Raw genomic sequence first — 21,262 nt, 5'->3', positions numbered from 1 at the left:
AATTCATACTAAGTAGAATGAGTCATGAGTGTCTCAGTCAAGAAAAAAATGGCAGGGTTGCCTGGACTAGTCAGTAAGTCATTTCTGAGCACTAATCTTTCTGCATCCTCAGGGTTTCCGATTGTCACGGGTGGGCAACAGAAGCCCCCAAGCATGTTCTGATAAGCCAACCAGAAGTTGTCCATTTTTAAATTCACCAAATTAACTTGACTCTTTAAAACACTTCTAATCAGAGTCCCTTGGACTGCAAGCAGATCCAACCAGTCCATTCTAAAGGAGATCAATCCTGGGTGTTCATTGGAAGGACTGATGCTAAAGCTGAAACTCCAATACTTTGGCCACCTCATGTGACAAGTTGACTCACTGGAAAAGACTGATGCTGGGAAGGATTGGGGGCGGGAGGAGAAGGGGACGACCGAGAATGAGATCGCTGGATGGCATCACCGACTCGATGGACATGAGTTTGAGTGAACTCTGGGAGTTGGTGATGGACAGGGAGGCCTGGCGTGCTGTGATTCATGGGGTCGCAAAGAGTCGGACATGACTGAGCGACTGAACTGAACTGAACTGAATCCTTCACAGGAATGGACCAACTTACCATCACATATTACTTCCATGTACTCTTTAGGCACTGTTGTCCCAACTTACCTGACCATATAAACTACCTGGGGCCCTTGTTAATCACACATATTCCCAGGTATCCCATGGAGATTCTGATTCAGTAGGCGTAACACTGGAAGTCCTGGGGATTTGGGCTTTGAATGATACAGCTGATTCCTATAAGCAGGCTAGTTTGGAAAAAATTGTTTTAACAGGACTTTGCCAATAGGCTTGCAAGGTACATTTTATAGATAAGGAAAGAGAGATACAAAGAAGGGAAGGCCATGCCCACGGTCACCAAACACTTGTGTGGGAGAACTGAGGATAAGTTACTCTGTAACTCCACAGCAGATATGCATGCCACAGCATTTAAATCTATCTGAGCCAGATCTAACTTCAAAAGCAAGCTTCCTGGTGTCTTAACATGACATCAGAAGGGAAGGCATGGCCTTCCCTTCTTTGTATCTCTCTTTCCTTGTCTATAAAATGTACCTTGCTTGGAAATGGGGGTGTGGACAATCTAGCACCATCAGAAAAAAACAAGGGATAATAGTTAGGGAGCTTGGAATTGACAGTTAAAATAACCAACAAGGACCTGGTGTACAGCACAGGAAATTCTGCTCAATGTCATGTGGTAGCCTGGATGGCAGGGAAGTTTGGGGAAGAATGGATACATGTATATGTATGGCTGAGTCGCTTTGTTATGCACCTGAAACTATCACATTATTAATCAGCTATACTCCAATACAAAATAAAAAGGTTTAAATTAAAAAAAAATAAAAACCCAGGAAGACATCATTACACTGGACTGATTAACACCCAAGGAAAGAAAAGGAAAATTGAGGTCCTCTGCCATCTTTAGTTCTGCTTTTAAGTCCTCAAGGCTTGCAGGCGAACGGATTGTTACTGGTACCCACACTATTAGCACTGCTTTGACTTCTAGGTCCATTTGGCTAAATTAATCAAAACACTTCCTTCACTACTGCACAAAACTAGGGGGAAAAAAACGAGAGAGAGGTCCTTCCTGAAATAACGGTGGACAATCAATATCACAACAAAAGAGGAAGGTCCAGATGAGACATTCACCCAAACCCCGGCTCCTCACTGATGGTAACAAGGTGATGGTGACTAACTGCACGTTCCGGGGTCAAGTTCAGGCCACTCCTCCAGAGCCCTCTCCCCAGAGAAAGGTGGGTGCCTGAGGTCTGCCAAGGCCATTTTTATACACTTGTGAATCCCCTCTACTCTAGCATTTCACTAAGAGGAGGGGAGAATAATTAACAAAATGAATAAAGTGCTTGTAAAATGTATCTTCTACTTTCTGGAAGGCCCTGCTGCTTAATGAACTACTATACTCTCATCAACTCTCCACTAGGAAAGTCCATATCACACAAAATGAGACAAACAGAAAGAGCACAGGGAAAATGGAACTCCCCGTCCCAGCTTCTCATTAGTTTAAATAAAAAGGAAAATGGAGAAGATATAAAAGAGATGAATTTAAGATACACCTAAATATATACACTGAAGCAGGTTTATCTGTCCTTTGGGAAATAATCTTCTTTCTTGTATGCAATTATGAGTCATTTCCAAGATAAGAAGACCTCTGCCCTTGTGCATCCCCTGAAATCTGAGGTCAAGATGACAAGAGGTTTGCACGCTTTCAGAGTTCATGTCCTATCTATCCAAATATACGCACATCTGCGCACACATCCACTCTGTTTACCTCAGCAGCTGCAATCACACTTGAGTATTTTTTTAAATTGTCAGGTGTGTGCCAGATAGCACATGACTTATGTAAAACAATCAAAATTTATTGAGAAATACTACTGATTTCAACATACATACCTTTATACTCTCGGATGATTCAGGTACCTTGGCACAAAAAGCAAAATAGCTTCATTAACACACCAATCTAGTTAAAGTGAAAATCAGCTTCCTTAAAAAAAAACGTATCTCTTGCCTTAATTTTAGGGGCCTAAAATGTTTCTTCATCATGTAAAAAAGTGGCTTTGGAAAAATAGTCACATTTCACAATGAACTATTCACATCTTCTTTAAATGTGTCCAGTTTTAATGAATGGTCTTCACCTTGGATACACACATTTCAGGCCCCATAAAAACAATGGTGTTTGGGCATGTGCAGTGGAGGTGGAAGATGGATTCAAGATGTTTCAAGTATGCAAAATCACATGCAGATGTACAAACAGTACATTCAGTCAAAGCGAGTTAAGAAAGCAATATATACACAGACACCCAGGAATGGATGAACACAAAAAAAATCCAACTTGTAATTAACATACCGTGCTGTGACACCTGTTGCCTTCCACGATAAGAAGTCTGGGAGATCAAAGAAATGTCCCGCCTTATCCCAGCAAGTCTCTCTCAAGTTCTGCCAAATTAAATATATATTAGAATCAATTACGGGCTATTTTTTCCTCCTCCTCTCCTCTCTCAATAATGCTTCAAAATTTTCAAAACAAAAGCATAGCCAACAATGCCCAAGAAGACATCTGTGCAGGGAAGGGAAGTGGTGGTGGGGAGGGGAGTATAAAAGCAGTACACAGGAAAAAAAATTGGCAATTATTGATCCTTCCAAAAATGACTCTAATTTCCCTTTTATTCCTCTTTGCCAACCTGGAGTGGGGAGAAGTACACTTTGCAAGGGTACACAATCCATCTTTCCAGTGAAGGGCAAGGGGATACATTTCAAGACATATAAAAAGACTTCAAAGCTGAACAGCTGTGAACTGGGGAGAAAAATCACACTAGGAAACTACCTGATGAAATGTGATGTGTCCTGCCATGAAAACATCTCCCCATGCTAACAGGTTCCAAAAACAACAGGAATGATAGCCCCTTGTCCACAAAGAACTTTCGATCTAAGCCAGAGAGAATGGTACTGAATCAACCTATCCTTAAACCGTTTTTAAAATATTTGTTGCTTCCAATTTCTTCCACATTGCCAATTTGGCCAGATTTTTTTTTTTTTTCTCACCACAGGGCTTTTTCTTTTCTCTGCCACCTGTGTCTGGAACCCTCTTTCCTCACTCACCACCTTGCTCCCTCCCAGGGTCCACGCTGCCCTGCCCCTTTTGGTCAACCAGATCCACCCTTCCCTAGGGAGGTCATTCAGGATCTCCTCCTCAGGGGGCGTCTGGCTGTCATACAACCCCTATCACCTCACAAGTATCTGTATAATGTCCTTCTCTCCTGCTAGACTGTAAGCTCCATGAGGGCAAGGTCCTTTTCAGCTTCATGTACTGTAATATCCCACGATTGTCTTCTCTCCCCCCGCCACACAGGACTGGACCCTTAGCTATGAAGTGGAAATCACATGACTCCAGTCCCAGTCTGGAGTCTCCCCCAGGGGTAGAAGACAACATGCTTAACTGGACAAGGGACAGCCATGTGACCTGGCTGGGCCAATTTGATTCCTTCTCTCAGGAATTTAGAAACAGGATCCAATTAGAGTCATTTAACTTCTGCCTTTAAGTGGAATGGGAGGTCAGATAAAGCTTGAAACTGTGAAGTGGCCACTTTTTACCAAGGACCTGGAGAAGTAGGACTTCATAAAGAAAAGAGCAATGCAGACAAGTGGCAGCAAGAAAGGTTTCCTACCATCCAGGCAACTCTCCGTGTCCTGGTTTCACTTACTCCCTCCCCAGGAGGCTACAACAAACATGAATGTACCAAAAGCTCAAGGGTATCTTTGGGAACCCAGAGGCAACAAGGCAGAAACTCCAAAAGAGACATATTCCAGTATCAGTTAGCGGGTGATGTAGAGCAGACATTCAATAGATATGGGCTGAACAACCAGACAAACTGCTCATTTTCACCTGTCAAACTTTCTCAGGTGAAGGGCACTTCAGAGTTTACGAAGGGTTTTCACGTGTGTTATCTCCATTGCTTGTGGTTCAGTCACTAAGTTGTGTCCAGCTCTTTGTGACCCCACTGACTGCAGCCCACCAGGCTTCTCTGTCCATGGGATTTTCCAGATAAGAACCCTGGAGTGGGTTGCCATTTCCTGCTCCAGGGGATCTTCCTGAACCAGGGATCAAACCCACATCTTCTGCATTGGCAGGCAGATTCTTTACTGCTGAGCCACCAGGGAAGCACCGCGTGGCATACAAAAGTCCCAAGTGCTGCTATATCTATTTTACAGACATACCACTGGCCTTCATCTACATTTGCCCTCAACTTCTGTGAGTTCTTCCTATTTTCTCCTTCCCCATCACAACTTTCAGAACACAGACACGTACTCACAGCAGAGAAAATGAGTATTAACCCAGAACAGGGTCCCATTAAAACAACACTAACATCAAAAGGGCTCAGATGTAAAAGGCAGTATTAAACCCATTTTCTGTTACTGCTGGTTGTTTTAAATTACTAAGCATCTGGGTGAGCACTTACATGCAGAAGGGGCTTCCCTGGTGGCTCAGACAGAAGAATCTGGCTTCAATGCAAGAGACCTGGCTTCAATTCCTGGGTCAGGAAGATCCCTTGGAGAAGGGAATGGCTACCCAGTCCAGTATTCCTGCCTGAAGAATTCCATGGACAGAAGAGCCTGGCAGGCTACAGTCCATGGGGTCACATAGAGTTGGACACTACTGAGTGACTAACACATTTTCACTTTACAGGAAGAAAGGGATAAACTTTGCTTTGAACAACCATATATCTTAATGTTAAAAAAAGTAATACTTAAAGTTAACTAAATAGACCAAATGTAGTTCTGAACTAGCAGTACCTTTGTACACTGATAGATCACAGTCAGGAAATGGTAGCCTTTGAAATGATGAGTCAAATTACTAGTATGTCTTCTGGTTAGTCCCCCAGATTGATTTCCATATGCTCTGTGGTTTCAGTGATCAGTTCTCAGGGAGAAATGGCAGCCTCCTTCTAAAGACTCCAGAAATTCAAGGCCAATCAGCAAAAAACCACGAAACTGCTACAGCAACAATCAGTGCTACCAGCCAAAGCCAAGCAGTCTTCCTCAACTGGGAAAACAACAGCTTCTGTTAGATCTAGTATGCAGTCATTACAGACCTGCAGAATCGGAGCTTTCAGCCTGTAGCCAGGCAGATGGGCCGCTGTGGACAATGGAACCCAGGCAGTACATCTCAGAGAGAACTTCAGGCCTCTGGCCAGAAAGAGACACTTCAGGGGCAGGAGGGGCAAGGCAGCCTGGTGGGTCATCTTATCTTGAGACAATGCCAGCATCACCAGGCAAAGTCAGAGATCCCAGCTCAAACTCTCCATAGAATGAGACACCAGAAATGGTATCATATTAGGAGTGTGGAGTATCCTTAAGAATGCCTGTGGTTTCGGGAGAGAAGACTGCAGTATGTACTCCCTGTCTTCTCCACAAAACAAAGTCTGCAACTCAGCCAGAAAAGGAGAGGGGGCAAGCGTATGCCTGGATGAAAGGGATGCTCCGAAAGCCTGATCCCTGACTGGGAGATGTCGACACTGCTTACCAGGCCCCCATGATGTTCTTAGGTTGGGCTACATGATTCACAAGTGTTTAGTCATCACATGCCAGACTGGCCAAGGGCCTATTACCCCTTGTGGATGGCTTTTCAATCCAGTTCTATGAGAAAATCTCTCCATCCTGCCCCTGCCCAGTCAGTAGAGTCCCAGCCCAGGGCCTCAATCTTACTGAATTAATCGTGCCTTTGGAACCACTGGGCCTGTATCAGACACAGTGCCTGTGCTCTAGGATTCTTCCATAGCTTACAGTGCCACCGTCTAAAGACAGTGCCTTGTTTCAGTGGATTCTCAGAAGGGTTCAGAGGTTGTAGGTGATACACAGTAGTCCACATGTCAAGGATATAGAAACTGAGGTTCAGGTGATAATACTTTGCCCAAAGTCAGATAAGACTTTGCCCAAACCTGCTCTAAAGTGAGGGTTCCTTTTTTCCACCAGGCCACAGTCGCCACCCTGAAGCTCCCTGATCTATCAGAGCTGTAGGTTTTGGCCTTTTGAAAGCATCATGATAGAAGCTATTGCTGACAAAGGTCTGTATAATCAAAGCTATGGTTTTTCCAGTAGTCATGTAGGGATGTAAAAGTTGGACCATAAAGAAAGCTGATGTTTGAGAAGACTCTTGGGAGTCCCTTGGACAGCAAGGAGATCAAATCAGTCAATCCTAAAGGAAATCAACCCTGAATGTTTATTGAAGGACTGATGCTGAAGCTCCAATAATTCAGCCAACTGATGAGAAGAGCCAACTAAGATCCAGCTGCTGGGAAAGACTGATGGCAGGAGGAGAAGGCAGCGACAGAGAATGAGATGGCTGGATGGCATCACTGACTCAACGGACATGAGTTAGGGAAGCCTGGAGTACTGTAGTTCACTGGGTCACAAAGAGTCAGACATGACCCAGTAACTGAACAACAACAAGAACAACATTAAATTTCAGAGATTTCACTCTCAATCCTGGGCAACTCACTTAACTTCTATCTCCCTCAAAACCCTCATAAAACACAAGTGGTACATGGGCTGCAGCAAACACAGATCAGGTCCCCATCACAAGATAACTTTAGACATATCTCATAATGTGGGCACTGAATCCAGTTCAAACTAGGAGGTCTCTGTGCTAAAGGAGTTAAGTCTCTCCTACAGTTACCAAGCAACTTACAAAAAGTAGTCTTTTCAAGAAAAAAAAAGAAGAAATCAGCGGTTACTGGGGTGTGTGACTTGGCAATCAAGGCTTCTGCATTCCAATAACAATCCTTTGAGCTAAGCAATCCCTCAGGCTTGGAAGCCACCAAAGAGAACTCTTCAAAAAAAAAAAAAATCAGCTATTACTTCATTAAAACCACAGCCTTTCTTGGGAGGAGACTACCACTCAAAGCACACACAGCTTTGGGTCTCAGCAGAGGATGGAGGTGGAGTAGTAAATCCAAGGTTCAAGGCCAGGCAGCAACCACCTCACCAGCCTGGGCCATAGAGATGAAGCTTTTGCCCTTTCCTTCTCACTGCCATGTCTAGGGAGGCAGTGAGGTCTCTGCTGGCTTCTAGATGCCAAGGGAACTTTGGGATAAAATGAAGCAGATGCTGCAATGTTATGTCGGGAGCTGCCAGGGTCCAGGAACAGCATGGGGAAGTAGGGGTGACCAGTTAAGAAGGGATCATGAAGTATTTTGTTGTGACTTGCAAAGGGATTTTATCTGGGCTTCCTGCTGTGTACACTGAATGAAAGGGAGGGACAGGGCTTCCTACCTCCCCTCCCAGTAAAGGATCCTGCTGGATCATCTCCAGTACTCACGCTGTTTTCCAGCACAAGGACATTCTGAAAAGAAAAAAACTTATCCTCGCTCTCCATTTAGGACTGAGAAGTAGGGCACAGGCTGATAGCCCAGAGAGGAGAGATGTTTCAGGATAAAATTTTAATCCTTAATGTCATTCTTAAAAAAAAAAAAAATGCTAAAAACATGGACTGGGTCATAATCCCCAACTAGAAACTTTCCAGAATGAATGAAACAACTGTGCTTCAAACTCCCATCTACAGAGAAAAAACAGCAAACACTGGAGGTATTTCAAGTCAGACAGACAGATACGCTGAGAGGTTTGTGCTACCAGAGGTATCTTTCTAAAAAACTTTAAACATACCATGACATTCCTTTGTTTAAAATGGTTCGACAGTTCCCCATGGCGTGGAATCACATTTTATCTCCTTGGCACGGCTCTCGGGACACTTAACCTAGCTCCAACTTGGCCATTACTTGTATGACTCCTTCTGGGCTCACTGCCCATCACCTCTCTCTTCGCCACTCCCCACCCTTATCTCACCTCATTTCTTTCCCTTCCCCAAATGCACTGTACTCTTTCATACTTCCTTGTCTCTGTCGAGGCTGAAGCCTCTACTATGGGATTGACTTTCCCATCTTCTCTCATGATCAAATGTCTACCTAATTCAAATGCAGCTCAAATGTCACCTTTTCAGTGAATCTCTTCATTCCCTGCTGTGTCCTTATTATATACTCATACAACTAAGTCCATCTCAAAAGGACAAACTACTGGAAGGCAAAAGCCAGCTAACTCCTGGAAAAAAAAAAAAAATGACAAAAGTTTCATGAGGTATAAAGAAATTTAAGATCAAACACTTCTACAGTAAAATTACAATGAAGCTGGAGAAAGATGTGTGCAAAGGAAACAGTCGGTAATGAATAAGATGATGTATGATGATCATGTAATGAGCCTGATACCAAGGTTTGGTGAGTCAGCCTCATAACTCATTTTTTTGTGTGTGGCCATATATCTACCTCTAATGACTAATCATAGACATTGTTCAGAGAAGGGAAAGGGTTTTGGGGCTGAGGTGGCTAGAAAAGACTTCATGGCAGAGAGATTTGAGCTGAAGCCTAAAGATCAAGTAGAAAAAAATATTTATGATGCTGCTGAGAATAACACTCAAAAAACGAATGTACAGATACCAAGGGTTTAAGAGAGGTGGGATAAACTGGGAGATTGGGAATGACACACATATACTCTACTGATACTGTGTCTAAAGTAACTAATGAGAACCTACTATATAGCTCAGGGAACTCTCCTCAGTGCTGTGTAATGACCTAAATGGGAAGGAAATCCAAAAAAGCGGGGCTATGTGCATACATATAGCAGATTCACTCTGCTGTTCAATAGAAACTAGCATGACACTGTAAAGCAACTATATTCCAATAAAAATTAATTAAAAAATAGAAGTGAATCTTCCTCAAAAATAAACTGACAAGGTAGATTATCCTTTTAGAGAAGGATTTGTTTTATTGTATCTTCACAGAATTTATTTATAAAATGAAATAATTCCACTGGAAGATTTCAATTAATCTTCAAGAACTAGATATATACATGCATCCTCTCCCCACACCTTCCCTGAAGCCCTGCTATTATACAGAAAGGTGAATTGATAATTCACACTAGAAATGATTCCCTCACCATAAAAATGTTATCATTTGCAAGAAAACTGATCATATTCTGCAAGGCTGACTTTGCCCAGGAATGTGATACCACCACAAGCATTAGGGAAACAAGGCTTTGGTATGTGGGCTCTAAGATCTTTGGAGTCAGGCAGGCCTGAGTTTGATTACTGTCCTTGCCACTTCCCAACTGAGTAGCTTTAGGCAAATTAATTTCTCTAAGCCTCAGTTTCCTCTAATGCCACATGACCAGTACTGACCTCAAAGGATGTTGTGAGGGTTAAGTGAAATAACACGAGTGCCCAATAAGTCAATAGATCTTATTCTAATTACTGCTTCAGAGCTTCATGAGTTTTAAAACACTTTGACATGCATGATCTCATCTGATCTGCCTAATTCTTTAAGGCAAAGAATAAGGGGAAGGCAAGAAATTATAAACCTCACCTTGCATGTTGACAAAGTAAAAACCAGAAAGGGAACACAACTGTCCCAAGGTCACATAACACATTAAGTGGAAAGACAGACTAAAACGTGGCTGGCCTCTTGCTAGTCAGGGGTCTGCCTCCCCTACATCACAACGAAGTGAAGAAGGGGGAAAGGAGAAAGATGCTAAGGTGACCTAGATACCACAGTTTCAAGTAGGTGGTACTGTCTCTGGAGGGGAGGATCCTAACAGAAGAGAGGGCTTTGGACTGGGTAAGGTCTTGGAGCAGACATGACACAAAGTGGAATATTTGGACAAGTAGAGGTTGAGTGGGGTCTTGCTTATCACTTCATTCTCCTGGACTCCTTCATGCCCTTCTCATCATTGCTTTTCTATCTCCTTCCCGAGCTCCTTTTCTTTACTTTCCCTTTAAATGCTGACTTTCTTGTCTCATCTAAATGCTCTTCTCAGTGTTCACGTTCTCCCTGAACAAGTTAAATTATTTCCAAGGTTCCAACCAATTACAAGTCAAATAACACGCATGATCTCAAACTGCCCCACTGAACCTCTAACTTGACAGGTCCATAACAGAATCCATTAGTTTCCCCAAATGTTTCCCTCCTCCTCAGTGGACTAGTTACGCAATAAGTCATCTTCTCCTTCTCTCTCACTGCTTATATCCAATTATCCTTCTAGTTTAAATTCCCAATTAATCCATGAAGCAGTTCCCACCTCTTCATCCCCCTGTATTAGTCAGAGCTCTCCAAAGAAAAATAATCAATATAAAAATGTAAGTTGGTGCAGACACTATGGAAAACAGTTTGGAGGTTCCTCAAAAAAGTAAAACTAGAATTACCATACAATCCAGCAATCCCACTCCTGGACATATACCCAGAGAAAACTACAGTTCAAAAAGATACATTCTCCCCAATGTTCACAGCAGCATTATTCACAATACCCAAGACACGGAAACAACCTAAATATTCATCAACAGATGAATGGATAAAGAAGATGTGGTACATATATACAATGGAGTACTACTCAGCCATAAAAAGGAACAAATTAATGCCACTTACAGCCACATGGATACAACTACAGATGATCATACTAAGTCAGAAGGAGAAAGACAAACACGCTATCACCTATATGTGGAATCTAAAATATGAGACAAATGAACTTACCTACAAAACAGAGACAGACTCATGGACATAAATAACAGACTTGTGGTTGCCAAGGGGGAGGGGGCTGGGGAAGGGATGGATTGGAAGGTTGCAATAAGCAGATGCAAACTATTATATATAGAATAGGTAAACTACAAGGTCCTACTGTATAACACAGAGAACTATATTCAATATCCTATGATACACCATAATGGAAAAAATACAAAAAAATTACATATATGTATAAACGAATCACTTTGCTGTACAGCAGAACATAACGGGGTAAATCACCTATATTTAACCTTTAAAAAAAAAATGGTGAACCTGTTTCTCCACCACATGAATTGGGGCTGGGCATAGCACCTGGTTTAACCAATGCAATGAAGCAGAAGCACCACTGTGATACTCCTGAATAAAGGTCTCAAAGACCTTACTTTTTTCTCCTTGGAGTGTAGAGCTGTAGCATAAGGAAACTCAGAAACCTGGAGGATGAGAGAACCCTTCCATCTCGGCTAAGACTCCATGCTTTCAAGAGAGATGAAAAGAGCCCAGATCAGGAAAGCCAGCAGCCCTCCAGAGACTCTTGAACACATTCAGCAGAGACTAGAAAATCCACTTCCCTTCAGTTCAGTTCAGTTCAGTTCAGTCGCTCAGTCGTATCCGACTCTTTGCGACCCCATGAATTGCAGCACACCAGGCCTCCCTGTCCATCACCAACTCCCGGAGTTCACTCAAACTCATCTCCATCGAGTCGGTGATGCCATCCAGCCATTTTATCCTCTGTCGTCCCCTTCTCCTCCTGCCTCCCAATCCCGCCCAGCATCAGAGTCTTTTCCAGTGAATCAACTCTTCGTATGAAGTGGCCAAAATATTGGAGTTTCAGCCTCAGCATCAGTCCTTCCAATGAACACCCAGGACTGGTCTCCTTTAGGATGGACTGGTTGGATCTCCTTGCAGTCCAGTACTCGCAAGAGTCTCCTCTAGCACCACAGTTCAAAAGCATCAATTATTCGACGCTCAGCCTTCTTCGCAGTTCAGTTCTCACATCCATGCATGACCACTGGAAAAACCATAGCCTTGACTAGACGGAGCTTTGTTGGCAGCCCATCCCAAATCAGTAACCCGTGTAATTACAAGGTAAATAAATAGTTGCTTTTTTACTCTATTAAGTGCTGAGGTGGTCTGTTATCTCCCTAGCCGATACGGTCTCTTTCAAACTTTAAACCCCTTCAATTCCCACCCTCTACACAGCCAATTGTAATACAATGGCCTACGTAAAATGTGTCTTTGACTATGTAAATCATTCACTCATTCTTCATTTGGTATCCTCCACATGTCAGCTTCTGTGCTTAGTGCTAGGGAAAGGAGAGCAAACAGTAGACACAGCTCCACCCACAGGGAGCTTCCAAAGTTTTCTACCATCTTTGGAGTTAAAGACTAGGGACTTCCCTGGAGGTCCAGTGTAAGACTCACCGTCCAGTGTGGGAGATGCAGGTGTGATCCCTGATGGGTAGCTAAGATCACACATGACTTGTAGTCAAAAAACCAAAATGTAAAACACAAGCAATATAATAACAAATACAATGATGACTTTAAAAATGGTCCATATAAAAACAAACAAAAAAAGACACTGTCTTCTTTAAAAAAAAAAGATTAAATTTATTTACATGTAAATTTATTCCAAGTAAACCATGTCTTACTTGGCCGCTTCCTCTCTGATACTCTCCATCTCTGAGATACTGCACTAAAACGTCCTTTTTCTATTATTATCACGTCTTTGTCCAGAGTGTTGCTTATCTGAGTACCCTCTCTCTCTCACCTGGCCAACATGTGATCATCATTTAAGACTCACGCACTCCATGACATCTGTGATTCCCCCACACCGGGTGGGGTGCTGCCGTGCTGTGCTCCTCCATAACACTCAGTGGCTAGCCCCACCATGACACTTCCCACTGTCTGTCTCCCTAGCTACACTAGGGACTGTGTAGTGTGTTCAGACTGTGTTTCTGTTCAGTCTCTCTGCTGCTAGGGCCTTGCATTCTATCGGATGTACAGATGATGGATAACATTAGCTGAGTGAATGAACAAATAAATGAATGAGCATCGCTGTGCAACCTAAGTAGGAGTGCATGGAAATGGAAATGAGAAATGAACGGAGAAATGAGTGAGGCTGTGAATAAGGACTGTCCCAGTCTCTCTTTTCTCATTCAAGTTAATGGCTTTTCACTGTCTGTCTTAGGGGCACAGACATATCCTAGCCAAGCCAGACTGCCAGGAAGATAAATTTCTCTTCTCAGGGTGAGTAGGTCCTTTGGAGAAGTTTCATTTTAATTGGAAAATGGATTCATTCACTTCCTGGCTGGGACTCCTGGGTCAGTGCAGCACTACCCTGAACGTCTGCCAAGCACCCTGGAGAGGGGGCTGAAGCGGGAAAAGTGCTCCATCAGATGGCGCGTGCTCTGGGACATCTGAGGACAAGCTGGTGGCGGATCCAGGCGGGCTCGCAGGGATGGCCTTTCTCTTTTTTCTCCAGTTTCCTTCAACCCAAACGTTACTTATACCAACACATAAAGGATGGGTGTACTTCACGGTTCCATTTGGCCCTTCCCACGGGACTTATCTGGGTGTGTGTGTGTGTGTGTGTGTGTATGGAAACAACCTAAATTTCTACTGACAGATGAATGGATAAAGAAGATATGGTGCATATCATATGCATACATATATATATGTACATCGTATATACACATATATATCATATGATATATGATATATATGTATGTGGACAAGGTCCACAACTGAGAAATCCCTTCACGACTCAAGTAGCTCAGAACTTCATGAACTCTTCCTTATGATGGTGCATAACTGCCCAACATCACAGAAAACATCCTTTCTAAGGAACACTTCTGCATCTTCTCTAAAGAGTCCTTACAGAGGGCACTGAACACTATAAGGATTTCGGACCTGGCCACAGGCTTCCCTTTAGCCTCATCACTCAACACATTTGCCTTTCAACACCACCCCTGCCCACCCTGTCCCTGATTCCTCAAACTGACTGATGCAAACGTAGCTCTGGTAACACAGTGTTTTACTCTGCACAGAGGTGCCTTTGCTCTCTCCACTGCTTCTTCTTCACAGACAGACTGCAAGAGTAAAAATCCCAGAACTAATACATCATAGCCTTGGGAAAGCTGCTTCACTACCCTGCACTTCAATTCCTCTGTCTGTGGTGACTACAGAGGGCAACAGTACCACCTTTCAGTTCAGTTCAGTCGCTGAGTCGTGTCCGACTCTTTGCGACCCCATGAACCACAGCACGCCAGGCCTCCCTGTCCATCACCAACTCCCGGAGTTCACTCAAACTCATGTCCATCGAGTCAGTGATGCCATCCAGCCATCTCATTCTCTGTCGTCCCCTTCTCCTCCTGCCTCCAATCCCTCCCAGCATCAAAGTCTAAAATTCCCAAGCCAGGCTTCAGCAATACATGAACCATGAACTTCCAGATGTTCAAGCTGGCTTTAGAAACAGCAGAGGAACCAGAGATCAAACTGCCAACATCCGCTGGATCATGGAAAAAGCATGAGAGTTCCAGAAAAACATCTATTTCTGCTTTATTGACTATGCCAAAGCCTTTGACTGTGTGGATCACAATAAACTGTGGAAAATTCTGAAAGAGATGGGAATACCAGAACACCTGACCTGCCTCTTGAGAAACCTGTATGCACATCAGGAAGCAACAGTTAGAACTGGACATGGAACAATGGACTGGTTCCAAATAGGAAAAGGAGTACATCAAGGTTGTATATTGTCATCCTGCTTATTTAACTTATATGCAGAGTACATCAAGAGGAACGCTGCTCTGGAAGAAGCACAAGCTGGAATCAAGACTGCCGGGAGAAATATCAATAACCTCAGATATGCAGATGACACCACCCTTATGGCAGAAAGTGAAGAAGAACTCAAAAGCCTCTTGATGAAAGTGAAAGAGGAGAGTGAAAAAGTTGGCTTAAAGCTCAACATTCAGAAAACTAAGATCATGGCATCTGGTCTCATCACTTCATGGGAAATAGATGGGGAAACAGTGGAAACAGTGTCAGACTTTGTTTTTTGGGGCTCCAAAATCATTGTGGATGCTGACTGCAGCCATGAAATTAAAAGACGCTTGCTCCTTGGAAGGAAAGTTATGACCAACCTAGATAGCATATTAAAAAGCAGAGACATTACGTTGGCAACAACGGTCCATCTAGTCAAGGCTATGGTTTTTCCAGTGGTCATGTATGGATGTGAGAGTTGGACTGTTAAGAAAGCTGAGCGCCGAAGAATTCATGCTTTTGAACTGTGGTGTTGGAGAGGACTCTTGAGAGTCCCTTGTACTGCAAGGAGATCCAACCAGTCCATTCTAAAGGAGATCAGTCCTGGGTGTTCACTGGAAGGACTGATGCTAAAGCTGAAACTCCAATACTTTGGCCACCTCATGCGAAGAGTACCACCTTTACCACACAGCTATTGAGAGAACAATAAGCAAGTGTAGGTCAAGTGTCCAGAACAACATCTGGTGCAGAGTAACCAGTTCTTAAGTGATTTCTGTATTAGTTAGAATGTCAGTTCCACCACATTTCCATTTTCAGGAAGGACAATGGGCTTTGGAGACTGACATACTTTAGTTTAAACCTTGTTTCTTCCAAAGGAACTCTCCCACACTGTTGGTAGGAATGTAAATTGGTACAGACACTATGGAAAACAGTATGGAGGTTCCTCAAAAAGCTAAAACCAGAGTTACCATATGATCCAGCAATCCCACTCCTGGGGATATAGTGACAAAACTATAATTCAAAAGATGCATGCACCCCAATGTTCACTGTAGCACTGTTCACAATAGCCAAGACAAGGAAACAACCTAAATGTCCATTGACAGATGAATAAAGAAGATGTGGTACATATATACAATGAAATACTCCTCAGTAATAAAAAAAATAATAATGCCATTTGCAGCAACATGGATGTAACTAGAGATTATTATACTAAGTGAAGTTGGACAGAGACAAATAGACGCTGATGCTGATGTGACACTGAGCACACATGTAGGATTAAAAATATGACACAAATGAATTTATCTACAGAACAGAAACAAACTCAGGCATAGAGAACAGAGTTTTGGTGGTCAAGGGGGAAAGAAGGTGGGAGAGAGATAAATTGAGTTTGGGATTGGCAGAGGCAAAATATTACACATAGAAAGGACAAACAACAAGGTCCTATGGTATAGCACAGGGAACTGTATTTGATATCCTGTGATAAATCATAATGAAAAAGAACATTTAAAAGATGTGTATACATATATATAGACACACATATATATAACTGAATCACTTTGCTGTACAGCAGAAATTAACACAACATTGTAAATCAATTATACTTTAATAAAATACATTTTTAAAATAATTTAAAAATTTAAAAATCTAGGTTCTCCTACTTGGTAACTATATTACTTCTGAACAGTAGTCACCTAATATCTCTGGGTCTCCCTTTGTTCACTTACAGCAATGTTTAATTTGCACTGTTTGTAGGATTCAATTCAATGAGGTTATACATGTCACAATGTTCATCCTGGCACAATCACAAGTAAATGTTAGTTTCCCTCACAATCCTTACTTTTCTCAAATTATATGGGAGCAATCCATCTCTCTTATTAGACTCTTAGGTCCTTTTAAGAAGAGATCGTAATTTACTCACCTGTGTCCCTGAGATAACATGAAATAATGATTTCTTAAATGAAATATTTATTGACCATGCAATTTGCCCATCAGTCCCAGTTTGTGGCTGGGTGTATGTTACACCTGAACGTAACCATAGATGAAAGGCAGGAATATACTAGTCCTAATTCTCAGCTGAAACTCCAATACTTTGGCCACCTCATGAGACGAGTTGACTCACTGGAAAAGACTCTGATGCTGGGAAAGGTTGGGGGCGGGAGGAGAAGGGGACGACGGAGAATGAGATGGGTGGATGGCATCACCGACTCTGTGGACATGAGTTTGAGTGTACTCCGGGAGTTGGTGATGGACAGGGAGGCCTGGCGTGCTGTGATTCATGGGGTCGCGGAGAGTCGGACACGACTGAGCGACTGAACTGAACTGAACTGAACTGAATTCTCAGGTTGCTCATTGGCTAGGTGGAGCAAAGAGTCTGCATAGGAAACACTCAGCAGGGATGGATAAGTAGCAAAAAATAATTCCTAAGTTTGAAAACATCTGATTTATAAACTGAGGATGCTGCATGGTCATGAAAGAAAGGCATTGCTGTGGGCAGGCAGCAGAGAGGTGGTACTACTTGAGAGGGAGAGTCTGACCTCAGTGTGGAGAGGAGGCGAAGACTAAGGAAGACGGGATGGAGAACAGTCCGGCTGCGGTGATGGCTTGAGCAAAGTGCAGGAAGAAGCAGCAACACCATCCGTGGTCATGCGAGAGGAATGCTGGGAAGGTCAGCCTGAGAGACGTGTGCCAAAGCGGAGGAAGAGGGAAATTCATGTTAGATGCTCAAGTCAGAAGCAATGGGTGCCACCTTGAGTCCTGAGCAGGGGGGGGATTTGTGGATCCAGTTTCGGGAAGGGGAGGATAGCAGCAGCATGGAGGGAGGTCTGGAGGGGAGGGAGAGGTAGGAGGGCCAGCTTCCGTGCACTTTTCTGACTCGGAAGGAAGAGAAAGAGCAGAGGAAAGGGAAGAAGAAGGAAGAGCAAGGCAAGAGAGCAAAGAAGATGAGCGAGAAGGAAAGTGAAACAAAGAAAAGTAGCAGAGAGGAAGGAAGAAGAAAAAGACAAAAGCAAAAGGCAGAGAGAGAAGGGGGAGTTAAGGTGAAGGGAAAGAACAGATTAAACATGAGAAGTGAATAAAATGAGAAGGACAGAAAAGCAGCAAAGTGAAAGATGTGTGAAAAACAAGAGCAGGACCACGACAGCGTCCCCAGGACGAGACAGAGGTGGAGAAGGAAGGGCAGAAGCCGGAGCCCCGCACGTGGTCTGCAGCCGCCTCTCCTCTCAGGGAATGAAGTCATGGCTGATGTCACCGCCTCTGAGTCACACGCCCACCAAGGAGGTGGAGCAGCCCCCGCCCGGTGTTCCAGCCCACCCTCCCAGACAACAGGGGCTCATTCCCTGCCCGGTGCTCTGGGACAATGTCTAGTCTGGGCCTGAGAGGACTGAAATGAGCAGGGTTCTCCTTGGGCACAGGGAGGACACTGCAGCCACAGGAGCACGCCAAGCCTGTCACCATTGGTCCAGACCCCGCGGTGGGATGGTCAGAACATGTGGGACAGAAAGTTCTGACTTTTCTCTGACTGGGGCTAGGGCTACATTCCATAATGTTTACAAAGGAAATTCCCATGATGAATAGTAGCGAATTCGCAAAAGGGTCTCAAAAGGTGCTTTTAGACTGACTCACAGAACTGCTTTCTCACATTTGAGGCTCTCACCACGCTCCCACTGCAGCCCCAAGGAGGCCTGCTTTCCTTGGACAGCCAGACCCCTCCCTGCACCAGAGATCCACCCTGCCGAGTGCCCGCTTCCATCAGTTCCCAGCCAACACGTCATCTCCTGACTCCTCTCCCCTGACATGGGTGTATTTCCATCCTGCTTACAGAGCGCTGTGCCTTTATTTCTGTTCCTCTACTAGAATATGAGCTGCTTAAGGACAGGGACTCTGGTTTACTGCATTTAACCAAATACCTGGAATAAAACACATTTTCAGTAAGTATTTGCTGAATGAATGAATGTCCCTGGTCAACTCTGAAAGGAAGTGATGGGTACCATGCAAGCATTTTCAGACTTCTCTGAAACAGGGGTCTGCTCTTATAGCCATAGTCCTAAGAATCTGCTTGCTGAAGACAGTACCCTAAAGCTACGCGTAACAGTGCAAGTGAAATTGCTCTGGAAGCAGTTGCTTGGGGCATCTGAGGATGGATTTTCTCTCTCCCTGGGAATGTAAGCTGCTGTAGGAAGGGCAGAGGATTGAGTTAGCCTTGATTTAGATGCCCTGCTCTAACACTCACACTCAGCCTGTCCCCATTTGCTCAAACACAAATGACACTACCCATTCCCCAAGCTGTCCATCAAGGTTAAGCATAGTTTAAAGAAAAAAAAAAAAAAAGTGCTTACCTCAAGAAATTGTGGATTTTTACTTTCATGCTTGGCTTTCTTAAGTGCATTTAGAGATAAGCATATGGAAAATAGACTTCATTAACCTCCTTTTTTATTTTTTTTCCAAAAATCAACTTTTTCTGTTCTAATCATCATCAGAAAATACATCACTACCACCAGCACTCTACAACTTACCAAATACCTTATGATACAAAATACTAGTGTCAATACCTTTTATGGACAGGAAACTAAGGCCTGTAAGAGAAATGAATTTCCCAAGATCATGCTGAGAGTAAGTGAAACCCCAGCCACTTGAACTCCAAACCTAGAATTTCTTCTTTGCTGCCTCGGTTGCTGACTCCCAGGACATGGGAGGTGCTCAATAAATACTTGCACAGTGATTCACTCCCTTTCTCAGGTCCATGGGCTGGTCTCTGACCCCTGGCCAAAGCCAGACCACACGGCCTCACGCCAAGACAACTGCAGTAGGCTTCACTCTGGTCCTAATTCTCTCCCTATCTATCTTAGGCTCACAGAATGCCAGCACTGAAAGAGAACTTCAGGGGTCATGGAGAACAGCTGTTCCCAAATGCCAGACCCTGACCGCTGCTAGCCCTTGACTGGTCATTTTCACTAATCAGTGGTGAATGATACCAATAGAGAAGATGAAATCCTCATTATTAATAATACTATGAATAATTGATTGGTGAAAAGATCTCATGTCCTGGTAGCTTGCTTTGCTTTCCCTGGGCAAGCTGCAGTACTCTACAAACACAACATTACTGGGAGAAAAACATCGATCTGTGCCACTATTCCAATCCGTAAGCAAAGACTGAAGAAGAGATAGAGACCAAACAGGGCAGCCACTACCCAGGCAGCTTCTATTTCCCTCTGAACACTCCCTAGTCTTGTGTTTTTGAGCCAGAAGATACTGACTGTTGAGATGACAGAGCCTGGAAGCCAGACTAAAGCAGCTTTTTGAGAGGGTGTGGGTAAGAGTACTGATGAGGCTGTAGAGCCGAGATCAGACTTTCTTTTATTACTGGGGTCGTGCCCAAGTTTCACCTAATCCCCAGCCTCTCCATACAGGAAAGATTCAGAGAAATGGGCTTTCATGTGGATCCTGGAACCCCTTTATCATTCAGCCAGCAAAGTGGCCACAGCTTCATGCGTAGAGACTGGCCTCCGGTGAGGTCTTAGCTACAGAAGTACTGCCAGGACCCCCAGGTTCAGAACAGTTAAAGAAGTAGTTGAGTCATTTATTCATTTTTTCCAGCTGCAAACATTTCAGGTGAATGCAAAGAGAAGGAGGAGGCCAGACCTTTGGGAGGTAACTTCATGTGCTGGACCACAGAGGAAAAAAAGAGGAATGGGTTGGAGCTTGTGTAGCAGAGGAAACCTCAGATTTCACCATTTGAAGCATGATTCTTCAATCATATGTCTAAATTAGGAGAACTTTTTATTCTAGAGTACATACTTATCTTAAAAATTTGAATTAGACAAAATGCTATCTGGGATTTGAAACTTAAACTAAGAGAACTAGTTCTCTTTACCTAGGTATTTCATCCATAGAAGACATGGTGGGGGGGGGGGCGCGCAGCGTTGCCTAATAGAGGCTGGAGTTGACCAGACAACCTTTACTTCTTCTTAAATCCATTTCCTAGAGTTAGAAAACCCAGGTTTTCGCACTCCAGCAGTGCCGGAAGTCATAGAGCCAGGAGGTGGTAACCCACCTAACTCTCTCCATCCTCAGCTTCTTTATCTTCAAAGTAAGTGATAACATCTATTTCACAGGATTTTCAGACGAATTAACTGAGCAGACTTAAGAGCACATCGTAGAATATTTAATAAATTATAGTGCAGGTAAGGATGCTTGGAGCTCTAGTTCTTCGTTCTCCTAGCAAACACGTTTGCTGCTGTACTTTACTAACTCTATGGTGTGCTTGTGTGAATGAATGAAACGCCCTGCGTGAAGCAAGTGAGGAGCCCTGCTCTGCGGTTCCGTGGTGACCTCATACGGCTTACGGCAGAAACTTG

General features: G+C 43.6%; 1 protein-coding gene across 11 annotated transcripts in view; it reads right to left on the bottom strand.

Moving 5' to 3' along the window:
* The window catches only part of FGGY (FGGY carbohydrate kinase domain containing), a 516,773-nt gene that overhangs the window by 432,201 nt on the left and 63,310 nt on the right, over positions 1-21,262 (bottom strand). For 8 of the 11 annotated variants that reach the window (XR_016037181.1, XM_088835336.1, XM_088835335.1 and 5 more), the window contains one exon: positions 2,900-2,988. The exons of the other annotated variants lie outside the window; for them this stretch is intronic. Coding sequence is in view for 7 of the 8 variants with exons in the window: in XM_088835336.1 (XP_088691462.1) it covers positions 2,900-2,988 (89 nt within the window). In the remaining variant the exon portion in view is untranslated. The remainder of the gene's footprint in view (positions 1-2,899; positions 2,989-21,262) is intronic. 11 annotated transcript variants of the gene reach the window in all.

Source organism: Moschus berezovskii, chromosome 4 (assembly GCF_049115385.1).
Source record: "Moschus berezovskii isolate FMDL1 chromosome 4, NW_MosBer_1.0, whole genome shotgun sequence".
NCBI classification, from domain to species: Eukaryota; Metazoa; Chordata; class Mammalia; order Artiodactyla; family Moschidae; genus Moschus; species Moschus berezovskii.
Note: the sequence above shows the minus strand (reverse complement) of the source record. Positions and strands in the feature narration are given on the sequence as shown.